The following is a 14,483-nucleotide window of genomic DNA, read 5'->3' on the forward strand; positions in this document are numbered from 1 at the left end:
AAGAGAGAGAGAGAGAGAGAGAGAGAGAGAGAGAGAGAGAGAGAGAGAGTGTGTGTGTGTGTGTGTGTGTGCGTGTGTGCGTGTGCGTGTGCGTGTGTGTGTGTGTGTGTTTTCTCCACAGTGACGTCTAGTGGGCTGAACTTTAATGTCTCCCAATTCAATTGAAGGGCTTTATTGACATGGGAAACATATGTTTACATTGCCAAAGCAAGTGAAATAGATAATAAACAAAAGTGAAATAAACAATACAAAATTAACAGTAAACATTACACTCACAAAAGTTCCAAAAGAATAAAGACATTTCAAATGTAATTGTATGTCTATATACACTGTTGTAATGATGGGCAAATAGTGAAAGTACAAAAGGGAAAATAAATAAACATAATTATAGGTTGTATTTACAATGGTGTTTGTTCTTCACTGATTGCCCTTTTCTTGTGGCATCAAGTAACACATCTTGCGGCTATGATTGCACACTGGTATTTCACCCAATTTATCAAAAGTGGATTTGTTTTTGAATTCTTTGTGGGTCTGTGTAATCTGAGTGAAATATGTGTCTCTAATATGGTCATATATTTGGCGGGAGGTTAAGAAGTGCAGTTCAGTTTCCACCTTATTTTGTGGGCAGTGTGCACATAGCCTGTCTTCTCTTGAGAGCCAGGTCTGCCTTCGGTGGCCTTTCTCAATAGCAAGGTTCAGCAAGGGTCAGTCACAGTGGTCAGGTATTCTGCCACTGTGTACTCTCTGTTCAGGGCCAAATAGCATTCTAGTTTGCTATGTTTTTTTGTTAATTCTTTCCAATGTGTCAAGTAATTATCTTTTTGTTTTCTCATGATTTGGTTGGGTCTAATTGTGTTGCTGTCCTGGGGCTCTGTGGGGTCTGCTTGTGTTTGTGAACAGAGCCCCAGGATCAGCTTGCTTAGGGGGCTCTTCTCCAGGTTCATCTCTCTGTAGGTGATGGCTTTGTTATGTAAGGTTTGGGAATCGCTTCCCTTTAAGTGGTTGTAGAATATAACGTCCCTTTTCTGGATTTTGATAATTAGCGCGTATCGGGCTAATTCTGCTGTCTTTTCTCTCTCTCTCTCTCTCTCTCTCTCTCTCTCTCTCTCTCTCTCTCTCACACACACACACTCCTCCACAGAGAGCAGCCAGCCTAGAGGAGAGAGAGAAGAGGACAGTAAAAGATGAAAGAGGGAGGGAGCTGTGACTCACCATGCTGTCACGATGCTTTTTATGACGTCATGTACCACACTCCAGTGTATGCGTGTGTTGTACTTGTGTGTGTGTGCGTGTGTTGTACTTGTGTGTGCGTGTGTGTGTTGTACTTGTCTGTGTGTCCCAGATGTGCACCTGTGTACATTGTTTTGTTTGACCGATTGTCCATTATGTTGTGTAACTCCTGTTTCTGTGTGTGTGTGTGTGTTCTCTTTGTACTGTCAGGTGGCCTTTCCCTGATGCCTGTGTGTCTATTTCTATTTTCCTTGTCTGATTTGTTTCGTCTGGATCTAATATGTGTGCAATATTTACATTGGGGGTTCAGGTTCCATGTATAATGAATGTGTAATGATTTGAATCGTGTTTAAACATGTTCATTAGTTAGTTTTGTTGAACTGGTTTGGTTTGAACTGCATTCAGGAGGGAGGGGTCTGGGATCTGTTCTGTGTTGTTTATGAAAATAAACACAATACAAAAAAAATACGTGTTTACGTTAGTGTGAGTGTGTATATGAGAGCGAGAGAGAGAAAGAGAGAGAGGGCTAGCAGAACTGGGGCTAGGATAGCTGGGGCTAGTATTGCTGGAGTTAGTAGAGCTGGGTTAGTCAAGCTGGGGCTTGGAGAGCTGGGGCTAGTAGAACGTATAGAGTTGGGGCTAGTAAATCCGGGGCTAGTCGAGCTGGGCTGGGGCTTGTAGAGCTGGGGATAACAGAGCTGGGGCTGGGACTAGTAGAGTTAGGGCTAGTAGACCTGGGGCTAGTAGAGTTGGGGCTTGGACTAGTAGAGTTAGGGCTAGTAGACCTGGGGCTAGTAGAGTTGGGGCTAGGAGAGCAGGGACTAGTAGAGCTGGGGCTAGTAGAGCTGGGGCTAGTAGAGTTGGGGCTAGTAGAGCAGAGGCTAGTAGAGCTGGGGCTTGTAGAGCAGGGGCTAGTAGAGCAGGGGCTAGTAGAGCTGGGGCTAGTAGAGCAGGGGCTAGTAAAGCAGGGGCTAGTAGAGCTGGGGCTAGTAGAACTGGGGCCAGTAGAGTTGGGACTAGTAGACCTGGGGTTAGTAGAGTTGGGGCTAGTAGAGCTGGGGCTAGTAGAGCAGGGGCTGGTAGAGCAGGGGCTAGTAGAGCTGGGGCTAGTAGAACTGGGGCTAGTAAATCCGGGGCTAGTCGAGCTGGGCTGGGGCTTGTAGAGCTGGGGATAACAGAGCTGGGGCTGGGACTAGTAGAGTTAGGGCTAGTAGACCTGGGGCTAGTAGAGTTGGGGCTTGGACTAGTAGAGTTAGGGCTAGTAGACCTGGGGCTAGTAGAGTTGGGGCTAGGAGAGCAGGGACTAGTAGAGCTGGGGCTAGTAGAGCTGGGGCTAGTAGAGTTGGGGCTAGTAGAGCAGAGGCTAGTAGAGCTGGGGCTTGTAGAGCAGGGGCTAGTAGAGCAGGGGCTAGTAGAGCTGGGGCTAGTAGAGCAGGGGCTAGTAGAGCAGGGGCTAGTAGAGCTGGGGCTAGTAGAACTGGGGCCAGTAGAGTTGGGACTAGTAGACCTGGGGTTAGTAGAGTTGGGGCTAGTAGAGCTGGGGCTAGTAGAGCAGGGGCTGGTAGAGCAGGGGCTAGTAGAGCTGGGGCTAGTAGAACTGGGGCTAGTAAATCCGGGGCTAGTCGAGCTGGGCTGGGGCTTGTAGAGCTGGGGATAGGAGAGCTGGGGCTAGGACTAGTAGAGTTAGGGCTAGTAGACCTGGGGCTAGTAGACCTGGGGCTAGTAGAGTTGGGGCTAGTAGAGCAGGGGCTAGTAGAGCAGGGGCTCGTAGACCTGGGGCCAATAGAGTTGGGATTAGTAGAGCAGGGGCTAGTAGAGCTGGGGCTAGTAGAGCTGGGGCTAGTAGAACTGGGGCTAGTAGAGCAGGGGCTAGTAGAGCAGGGGCTAGTAGAGTTGGGGCTAATAGATTTTGGGGCTAGTAGAGCAGGGGCTAGTAGAACTGGGGCTAGTAGAGCAGGGGCTAGTAAATCCAGGGCTAGTAGAGCTGGGGCTAGTAGAGCAGGGGCTAGTAGAGCTGGGGCTAGTAGAGTTGGGGCTAGTAGAGCAGGGACTAGTAGAGCAGGGACTAGTAGAGCAGGGACTAGTAGAGCAGGGGCTAGTAGAGCTCGGGCTAGTAGAGCAGGGGCTAGTAGAGCTGGGGCTAATAGAGTTGGGGCTAATAGAGTTGGGGCTAGTAGAGCAGAGGCTAGTAGAGCAGGGGCTAGTAGAACTGGGGCTAGGAGAGCAGGGGCTAGTAGAGCAGGGGCTAGTAGAGCTGGGGCTAGTAGAACTGGGGCTAGTAAATCCGGGGCTAGTCGAGCTGGGGCTAGTAGAGCAGGGGCTAGTAGAGCAGGGGCTAGTAGAGTTGGGGCTAATAGAGTTGGGGCTAGTAGAGCAGGGGCTAGTAGAGCAGGGGCTAGTAGAGTTGGGGCTAATAGAGTTTGGGCTAGTAGAGCTGGGGCTAGTAGAGCAGGGGCTAGTAGAGCTGGGGCTAGTAGAGTTGGGGCTAGTAGAGCAGGGGCTAGTAGAGCAGGGGCTAGTAGCGCTGGGGCTAGTAGAACTGGGGCTAATAGAGCAGGGACTAGTAGAGCAGGGGCTAGTAGAGTTGGGGCTAGTAGAGCAGGGGCTAGTAGAGTTGGGGCTAGTAGAGCAGGGGCTAGTAGAGCAGGGGCTAGTAGAGCAGGAGCTAGTAGAGCAGGGACTAGTAGAGCAGGGGCTAGTAGAGCTGGGGCTAGTAGAGCAGGGGCTAGTAGAGCTGGGGCTAGTAGAGCAGGGGCTAGTAGAGCAGGGGCTAGTAGCGCTGGGGCTAGTAGAACTGGGGCTAATAGAGCTGGGGCTAGTAGAGCAGGGGCTAGTAGAGCAGGGGCTAGTAGAGCAGGGGCTAGTAGAGTTGGGGCTAATAGAGTTGGGGCAAGTAGAGCAGGGGCTAGTAGAGCAGGGGCTAGTAGAGCAGGGGCTAGTAGAGCTGGGGCTAGCAGAGTTGGGGCTGGGCTAGTAGAGCTGGGAATAGTAGGGCTGGGGTTAGTAGAGCTGTGCTGGGGCTTGTTCAAAGATTCATTTTTTTATTTTATGTATTTATTTCACCTTTATTTAACCAGGTAGGCTAGTTGAGAACAAGTTCTCATTTGCAACTGCGACCTGGCCAAGATAAAGCAAAGCAGTTCGAAACATACAACAACACAGAGTTACACATGGAATAAACAAACATACAGTCAATAATACAGTAGAAAAAGTCTATATAAAGTATGTGCAAATGAGGTAGAATAAGGGAGGTAAGGCAATAAATAGGCCATGGTGGCGAAGTAATTACAATATAGCAATTAAACACTGGAATGGTAGATGTGCAGAAGATGAATATGCAAGTAGAGATACTGGGGTGCAAAGGAGCAAGATAAATAAATAAATAAATACAGTATGGGGATGAGGTAGTTGGATGGGCTATTTACAGATGGGCTATGTACAGGTGCAGTGATCTGTGAGCTGCTCTGACAGCTGGTGCTTAAAGCTAATGAGGGAGATATGAGTCTCCAGCTTCAGTGATTTTTGCAGTTCGTTCCAGTCATTGGCAGCAGATAACTGGAAGGAAAGGCAGCCAAAGGAAGAATTGGCTTTGGGGGTGACCAGTGAGATATACCTGCTGGAGCGCGTGCTACGGGTGGGTGATGCTATGGTGACCAGTGAGCTGAGATAAGGCGGGGCTTTACCTAGCAGAGACTTGTAGATGACCTGGAGCCAGTGGGTTTGGCGACGAGTATGAAGCAAGGGCCAGCCAACGAGAGCATACAGGTCGCAGTGGTGGATAGTATATGGGGCTTTGGTGACAAAACAGATGGCACTGTGATAGACTGCATCCAGTTTGTTGAGTAGAGTGTTGGAAGGCTATTTTGTAAACGACATCGCCAAAGTCGAGGATCGGTAGGATGGTCAGTTTTACGAGAGTATGTTTGGCAGCATGGGTGAAGGATGCTTTGTTGTGAAATAGGAAGCCGATTCTAGATTTCATTTTGGATTGGAGATGCTTAATATGAGTCTGGAAGGAGAGTTTACAGTCTAACCTGACACATAGGTATTTGTAGTTGTCCACATATTCTAAGTCAGAACCGTCCAGAGTAGTGATGCTGAACGGGCGGGCAGGTGCGGGCAGCGATCGGTTGAAGAGCATGCATTTATTTTTTCTTGCATTTAAGAGCAGTTGGAGGCCACGGAAGGAGAGTTGTATGGCATTGAAGCTCGTCTGGAGGTTAGTTAACACAGTGTCCAAAGAAGGGCCAGAGGTATACAGAATGGTGTCGTCTGCGTAGAGGTGGATCAGAGAATCACCAGCAGCAAGAGCGACATCATAGATGTATACAGAGAAGAGAGTCGGCCCGAGAATTGAACCCTGTGGCACCTCCATAGAGACTGCCAGAGGTCCGGACAACAGGCCCTCTGTTTTGACACACTAAACTCTATCAGAGAAGTAGTTGGTGAACCAGGCGAGGCAATCATTTGAGAAAACAAGGCTGTTGAGTCTGCCGATAAGAATACGGTGATTGACAGAGTCGAAAGCCTTGGCCAGGTCGATGAATACGGCTGCACAATAATGTCTCTTATCGATGGCGGTTATGATATTGTTTAGGACCTTGAGCGTGGCTGAGGTGCACCCATGACCAGCTATGAAACCAGATTGCATAGCGGAGAAGGTACAGTGGGATTCGAAATTGTCGGTAATCTGTTTGTTACCTTGGCTTTCGAAGACTTTAGAAAGGCAGGGTAGGATAGATATAGGTCTGTAGCAGTTTGGGTCTAGAGTGTCTCCCCCTTTGAAGAGGGGGATGACCGCGGCAGCTTTCCAATCTTTGGGAATCTCAGACGATACAAAAGAGAGGTTGAACAGTAATAGGAGTTGCAACAATTTCGGCAGATAATTTTAGAAAGAGAGGGTCCAGATTGTCTAGCCGAGCTGATTTGTAGGACTCCAGATTTTTCAGCTCTTTCAGAACATCAGCTATCTGGATTTGGGTGAAGGAGAAATGGTGGGGGCTTGGGCGAGTTGCTGTGGGGGGGTGGAGGGCTGTTGATCGGGGTAGGGGTAGCCAGGTGGAAAGCATGGCCAGACGTAGAAAAATGCTTATTGAAATTCTCAATTACAATGGATTTATCGGTGGTGACAGTGTTTCCTAGCCTCAGTGCAGTGGGTAGCTGGGAAGAGGTGCTCTTATTCTCCATGGACTTTACAGTGTCCTAGAACTTTTTTGAGTTTGTGCTACAGGATGCAAATTTCTGCTTGAAAAGGCTAGCCTTAGCTTTCCTAACTGCCTGTGTATATTGATTCCTAACTTCCCTGAAAAGTTGCATATCACGGGGGGCTATTCGATGCTAATGCAGAATGCCACAGGATGGTTTTGTGCTGGTCAAGGGCAGTCAGGTCTGGAGAGAACCAAGGGCTATATCTGTTCCTGGTTCCACATTTTTTGAATGGGGCATGCTTATTTAAGATGGTGAGGAAGGCACTTTTAAAGAATAACCAGGCATCCTCTACTGACAGGATGAGGTCAATATCCTACCAGGATACCCGGGCCAGGTCAATTAGAAAGGCCTGCTTGCTGAAGTGTTTTAGGGAGCGTTTGACAGTGATGAGGGGTGGTCGTTTGACCGCAGACCCATTACGGATGCAGGCAATGAGGCAGTGATCGCCCGATTATTGTTGAAAACAGCAGAGGTGTATTTGGAGGGCAAGTTGGTTAGGATGATATCTATGAGGGTGCCCGTGTTTACGGATTTGGGTTGTACCTGGTGGGCTCATTGATAATTTGTGTGAGATTGAGGGCATCAAGCTTAGATTGTAGGATGGCTGGGGTGATAAGCATGTCCCAGTTTAGGTCACCTAGCAGCACGAGCTCTGAAGATAGATGGGGGGGCAATCAATTCACATATGATGTCCAGGGCACAGCTGGGGGCAGAGGGTGGTCTATAGCAAGCGGCAACGGTGAGAGACTTGTTCCTGGAAAGGTGGATTTTTAAAAGTAGAAGCTCAAATTGTTTGGGTACAGACCTGGATAGTAAGACAGAAGTCTGCAGGGTATCTCTGCAGTAGATTACAGTGAAATAAGACAATAATCACTAACCAGGACAGTAATGGACAATGCATATTGATACTAGGGAGAGGCATGCATAGCCGGGTGATCATAGGGTCCAGTGAGTGGTTGGGCTGGCTGGAGACACGGCGATTCAGACAGCTAGCAGGCCGGGGATAGCAAGCTACCAGAAGGGCCTTAGAGGGACGTCGCGATGGAGGAAAATCTGTTTTAGCAATTGGGAAAATAGGTATAGTGGGCCAAGAAATTGGCCGATGGATCTATTCAGCTAACAGTCCAATATGCTCTAGACAGCTAGCGGGCCGCGGCTAGCAGGCTAGCAGATGGGCATTCAGGGGACGTCGCGACGTAGGCGCCAGTTGAGTACCCCCTCGAGCAGATTACGTCGTAGTCCAGTCGTGAAGGATCGGCGGGGCGAGAGCTTTTCGAGCTAAAGGTTAGCTGATGACCGCTAGCAGTGGTTAGTTGACTACTAGCTAGTAGCTAGTGAGTTGGCTAGTTTCTGTTGGGGGATTCCGGTTCCGAGGTAAATAAAAATACTTTAGAAAAAACAGATCCACACCACATTGGGTGAGGCGGGTTGCAGGAGAGTATTTTTAAGTTGAAGTTTAGAAAAATATAAAAAAGATATGTAAAGAAAAATATATTAAAAGATATATACATGGGACACGACAAGACGAAGGACAAAGACGTCTGACTGCTACGCCATCTTGGATAAAGATGACCAGCAGGGCCAAATAATAATCACAGTCGTTGTAGAAGGTGCAAAATGTCAGTTGGCTTTTCATAGCCGAGAATTGAGACAGCAGGTGCGGTAGAGAGGGAGGGAGAGAGAGAGAGAGAGAGAGAGAAAGAGGGAGCGGGAGAGAGAGAGAGGGTCGAAAACAACAAGTCCGGGACAAGGTAGCACATCCGGTGAACAGGTAAGGGTTCCATAGTCACAAGCAAAACAACAGAAACTGGATCAGAAGCACAACCAGGTGGACTGGGGTCGGGGACAGCCAGGAGTTGTCAGTACAGGTACAGAGAGAGAGAGAGAGAGAGAGAGAGAGAGAGAGAGAGAGAGAGAGAGAGAGAGAGAGAGAGAGAGAGAGAGAGAGAGTCTGAACATGAGGCTAACATAGCTGGGTGTCTGGGTGCCTCAACATGTAGAGGGAGTGGAGGAACATTATCCCAGCTAGCCAGCACACTACCAACCAGGTCAACACACTACCAACCAGGTCAGCACACTACGAACCAGGTCAACACACTACGAACCAGGTCAACACACTACCAACCAGGTCAACACACTACCAACCAGGTCAACACACTACCAACCAGGTCAACACACTACCAACCAGGTCAACACACTACCAACCAGGTCAGCACACTACCAACCAGGTCAACACACTACCAACCAGGTCAGCACACTACGAACCAGGTCAACACACTACCAACCAGGTCAGCACACTACCAACCAGGTCAACACACTACCAACCAGGTCAGCACACTACCAACCAGGTCAACACACTACCAACCAGGTCAACACACTACCAACCAGGTCAACACACTACGAACCAGGTCAACACACTACCAACCAGGTCAGCACACTACCAACCAGGTCAGCACACTACCAACCAGGTCAACACACTACCAACCAGGTCAACACACTACCAACCAGGTCAACACACTACGAACCAGGTCAGCACACTACCAACCAGGTCAACACACTACCAACCAGGTCAACACACTACCAACCAGTTCAACACACTACGAACCAGGTCAGCACACTACCAACCAGGTCAACACACTACCAACCAGGTCAACACACTACCAACCAGGTCAAACCACTACCAACCAGTTCAACACACTACGAACCAGGTCAGCACACTACCAACCAGGTCAACACACTACCAACCAGGTCAACACACTACCAACCAGGTCAAACCACTACCAACCAGGTCAAACCACTACCAACCAGGTCAGCACACTACCAACCAGGTCAAACCACTACCAACCAGGTCAACACACTACCAACCAGGTCAACACACTACCAACCAGGTCAGCACACTATGAACTGAGTCAGAACACTACAAACCAGGTCAGCACACTACGAACCAGGTCAGCACCATTTGAACTGAGTCAGCACACTTTGAATCAGGTCAGCACACTACCAATCAGATCAGCACACCTCGAACCGGGTCAGCACACTACCAATCAGATCAGCACACCTCGAACCAGGTTAGTGGGTAGGAACGATATGAACAGAACCCGAATCAGGGAACAGTGGCCGAGTCCACACACAGGTCAGGGTCGTGGAAAAACATTTGACGATCAAAAAATCCAGTTGGTACCTTCCTGTTTCACTCCATTTCAACTATGGTTGGTTGGTTGGTCAGTTGGCTGGTTGGTTGGTAAAAGATGACACTGACGATGGTCGCACTGTTGCTAGCTTTATTTTAGTGTTATTTTGCACTTTATTTGATCAGAACGTTTCTAGTATTATTTCCAATGACCGACAAGCACTTCTGGACATCAGATTGAAGATTAATCACCACAAATGTCCATAGCTGGAAATCCTTTGTCTTCACTACCCGAAGCAGTTCCATTCATCACAGCAGCCCTTTTTCCAAAAAGACGCTGCCGGAGATGGGGAAGGCGAGCTGGAGTTCTTGTCCGATTAAAGAAAAGGGCAAACTTCCCTCTGCTTCCTAGTATATTACTTGCATAACAATAAACCTTTGCAATAAACCATTTAGAGCTCAGATATGAGACTTTACCGTAATCTGCTTTACAGAGACTTGATTGATGGGGGATGTGCTTGATCAGGCTATACAGATTGTGTTTTTTTCCTGGAATACCTCACAATCAAATGCTGACCCCATTATCTCCCGGCAGCTATCACGGCTGTGTACATCCCCCCCGACAAGCCGATACCACGCTGGCACTCAAGGAATTACACGGGACAATGAAAAAATTGGAAACAGTATATCCCGAGGCAGCATTTGTTGTAGCCGGTTACTTTAACAAAGGACATTTTGGGAAAATTCTCCCGAAATTCCACCAACACATCTCTTGCCTCACTCTACATTCTGAGACAGACACAAAGCCTTCCTTTGCCCCCCGCCTTCGGCAAATCAGATCATGCCTCCATTCCGCTTCACGCACCTATGGGCAGGAATTAAAACAGGAAACACCGGTGGTAAGGTCTGTTCAATGCTGGTCTGACCAATCAGAACCCATGCTACATGACTGTTTTGATCACTCAGACTGGGATACATTCTGGGCTACCTCTGGGAATAACGTCGACAAATACACTGACCCTGTCTCTGGGTTAATCAGAAAGTGCACAGAGGATGTTGTTTCTACAGTGACGAATAAAACATATCCAAACCAAAAACCGTGGATAGATGGCAGCATTCGGGCAAAACTAAAAGTGCGAACCGCCACATTTAACCACGGTAAGGTGGACGAGTACAAACAGAGCATCTATGACCTACTGTATAACCTTTGCAAGACAATCAAAGAGACAAAAGGACAGTACATGGACAAAGTGAAGTCGCAATTCAATGGCTCAGACACGAGACATGTGGCAGGGACTTCTGTCATCACGAAGTGCTTTGAAAGTCAAGGACCATATCACTTCCACCATACCCGACACCCTTGACCCCCTACAATTTGCATACCGCCCCAACAAATCCACGGACGACGCAATCGGCGTTGCACTGCACACCGCCCTATCTCACCTGGACGAGGAATACCTATGTGAGAATGTTGTTCATCAACTACAGCTTAGCCTTCTACACCATACTACTTCTACTCCAAGCTCATCACTAAGCTCAGGACCCTGGGTCTGAACTCCTCCCTGTGGAACTAGATTCTAAATTTCCTGACGGGCCACCACCAGTGGTGAGGGTAGGCAACAACACCTCCACCACACTGACCCCCAACAAGGTAGCCCACCAGGGTGTGTGCTCAGCCCCCTCCTGTACTCTCTCTGTTCACCCATGACTGCGTGGCCACGCACAACTCCAACTCAATCATTATGTTTGCTGACGACACGACAGTGGTAGGTCTGATTATCAACAACGATGACACAGCCTACAAGGAGGAGGTTAGAGGCCTGGAGGAGTGGTGCCAGGAAAATAACTCTCCCTCAACAAAACGAAGGAGCTTATCGTGGACTACAGGAGAGAGAAGAGGGAGCATGCCCCCATCCTCATCGACGGGGCCGCAGTGGGTAGGGTCAAAAGCTTGAAGTTCCTCTGCGTAAACATCACTGACTGCCTGAAATGGTTTCGCCACACCAACACCGTGGTTGACAAAATTCGGCATGGCCCCGAAGACTCTCACAAACTTTTACAGATGCACCATTGACAGCATTCTGTCGTGCTGCATCACCGCCTGGTATGGCAACTGCACCGCCCTCAACCACATGGCTGTCAACCACATGGCATTCAGCTCAAAACATCACCGGGGGCACGGAGCCTCCTCTCCAGGATATATGCATCACTAGGTGTCAAAGGAAAGCCAAGAAGATCATTAAGGCTTTCAGTCACAAGGGCCACAGATGATTCACTTGGCTATGGTCCGACAGACGAAGACATTACAGATGCATCAGTGCCAAGATGGAGAGACAGAGAAACAGCTTCTATTACCAGACCATCAGACTGTTGAACAGCTTCTATGACCATCAGACTGTTGAACAGCTTCTATGACCACCAGACTGTTGAACAGCTTCTATTACCACCAGACTGTTGAACAGCTTCTATTACCATCAGACTGTTGAACAGCTTCTATTACCACCAGACTGTTGAACAGCTTCTATTACCATCAGACTGTTGAACAGACATCACTAGCCGTCTACCAAATCAATCAGTACTCACTCACACAACACGCACACCTCACACACACAAACACTCACACTTACACTCACCCACTCACACTCACACCCACGCGCACCCGCACACCCACACTAACACACACACTCACGCGCACACCCACACACACACTAACACACACTAACACAAACACAGACACACACACACACACACACACACACACACATACACACACAGCCAACGCTGCTGTCCCATGTCATAGAGACATTGAACCACTGGACACCCACAAACACACTAACACACACTAACACACACTAACACACACACAGAGCCAACGCTGCTGTCCAATGTCATAGAGACATTGAAGTGGACACCCAGTGGTTCAATGAACTCATTTCATTGAACCACTGTGTGTGTGTGTGTGTGTGTGTGTGTGTGTGTGTGTGTGTGTGTGTGTGTGTGTGTGTGTGTGTGTGTGTGTGTGTGTGTGTGTTTGAGACCATGTAGGTTACACATATGTGTGTATTTAAATACTGTATCCGACATAGCTCATTGTAATATTTCTACCACTGTATAATGTGTTTCAGTTACACTGATAATACACACTGCATATATTTATTTAAATACTTGATTCTTGACATACAGTTGAAGTCGGAAGTTTATATACACTTAGGTTGGAGTCATTAAAACTAGTTTTTCAACCACTCCACAAATTTCTTGTTAACAAATTATAGTTTTGGCAAGTCGGTTAGGACATCTACTTTGTGCATGACACAAGTCATTTTTCCAACAATTGTTTACAGACAGATTATTTCACTTATAATTCACTGTGTCACAATTCCAGTGGGTCAGAAGTTTACATACACTAAGTTGACTGTGCCTTTAAACAGCTTGGAAAATTCCAGAAAAGGATGTCATGGCTTTAGAAGCTTCTGATAGGCTAACATCATTTGAGTCAATTGGAGGTGTACCTGTGGATGTATTTCAAGGCCTACCTTCAAACTCAGTGCCTCTTTGCTTGACATCATGGGAAAATCAAAAGAAATCAGCCATGACCTCAGAAGAAAATTGTAGACCTCCACAAGTCTGGTTCATCCTTGGGAGGAATTTCCAAACGCCTGAAGGTACCACGTTCATCTGTACAAACAACAGTACGCAAGTATAAACACCATGGGACCACGCAGCCGTCATACCTCCCAGAAAGGAGATGCGTTCTGTCTCCTAGAAATGAATGTACTTTGGTGCTAAAAATGCTAATCAATCCCAGAACAACAGCAAAGGACCTTGTGAAGATGCTGGAGGAAACAGGTACAAAAGCATCTATATCCACAGTAAAACGAGTCCTATATCGACATAACCTGAAATGCCGCTCAGCAAGGAAGAAGTCACTGCTCCAAAACTGCCATAAAAAAGCCAGACTACGGTTTGCAACTGCACATGGGGACAAAGATCGTACTTTTTAGAGAAATGTCCTCTGGTCTGATGAAACAAAAATATAACTGTTTGGCCATAATGACCATCATTACGTTTGGAGGATAAAGGGTGAGGTTTGCAAGCCGAAGAACACCATCCCAACCGTGAAGCACGGGGGTGGCAGCATCATGTTGTGGGGGTGCTTTGCTGCAGGAGGGACTGCTGCACTTCACAAAATAGATGGCATCATGAGGTGGGAAAATTATGTGGATATATTGAAGCAACATCTCAAGACATCAGTCAGGAAGTTAAAGCTTGGTCGCAAATGGGTCTTCCAAATGGACAATGACCCCAAACATACTTCAAAATCAAGGTATTGGAGTGGCCATCACAAAGCCCTGACCTCAATCCTATAGAAAATGTGTGAGCAGAACTGAAAAAGCACGTGCGAGCAAGGAGGCCTACAAACCTGACTCAGTTACACCAGCTCTGTCAGGAGGAATGGGCTAAAATTCACCCAACTTATTGTGGGAAGGTTGTGGAAGGCCACCCAAAACGTTTGACCCAAGTTAAACAATTTAAAGGCAATGCTACCAAATACAAATTGAGTGTATGTAAACTTCTGACCCACTGGGAATGTGATGAAAGAAATAAAAGCTGAAATAAATCTTTCTCTGTACTATTATTGTGACATTTCACCCACACAATCTCTTTTTACCATACAGACTGTCGGTACACACTGTTATGCTGGTGTGTTATACTGCTGTAGCGGTGTGTGTGTAAGACTGTGTAAGTGTATCGGTACTTGTGTGTGCGTGCGTGCGTGCATGCGTGTGTGTGTGTGTGTGTGTGTGTGTGTGTGTGTGTCTGAGACCGTGTAGGTTACACATATGTGTGTTTAGTAGGTGTGGGCAGCTACTGTATAATACCTCACCCTAACCCTAACCCCACCTAGCCATATGGC

The 14,483-nt window shown here is 47.7% G+C and overlaps 1 protein-coding gene across 1 annotated transcript in view; it reads left to right on the forward strand.

Annotated features, from left to right (window-relative positions):
* Window positions 1-1,664, forward strand: part of cd164l2 (CD164 sialomucin-like 2) — a 4,055-nt gene extending 2,391 nt beyond the window's left edge. The window contains exon 6 of the mRNA XM_014143111.2: window positions 1,142-1,664. Within this exon, the coding sequence (XP_013998586.1) occupies window positions 1,142-1,157 (16 nt within the window). The 3' untranslated portion in view covers window positions 1,158-1,664. The remainder of the gene's footprint in view (window positions 1-1,141) is intronic.
* Window positions 1,665-14,483: the final 12,819 nt, after the last annotated feature.

This window comes from Salmo salar, chromosome ssa14 (genome assembly GCF_905237065.1).
Source record: "Salmo salar chromosome ssa14, Ssal_v3.1, whole genome shotgun sequence".
Taxonomy (NCBI): domain Eukaryota; kingdom Metazoa; phylum Chordata; class Actinopteri; order Salmoniformes; family Salmonidae; genus Salmo; species Salmo salar.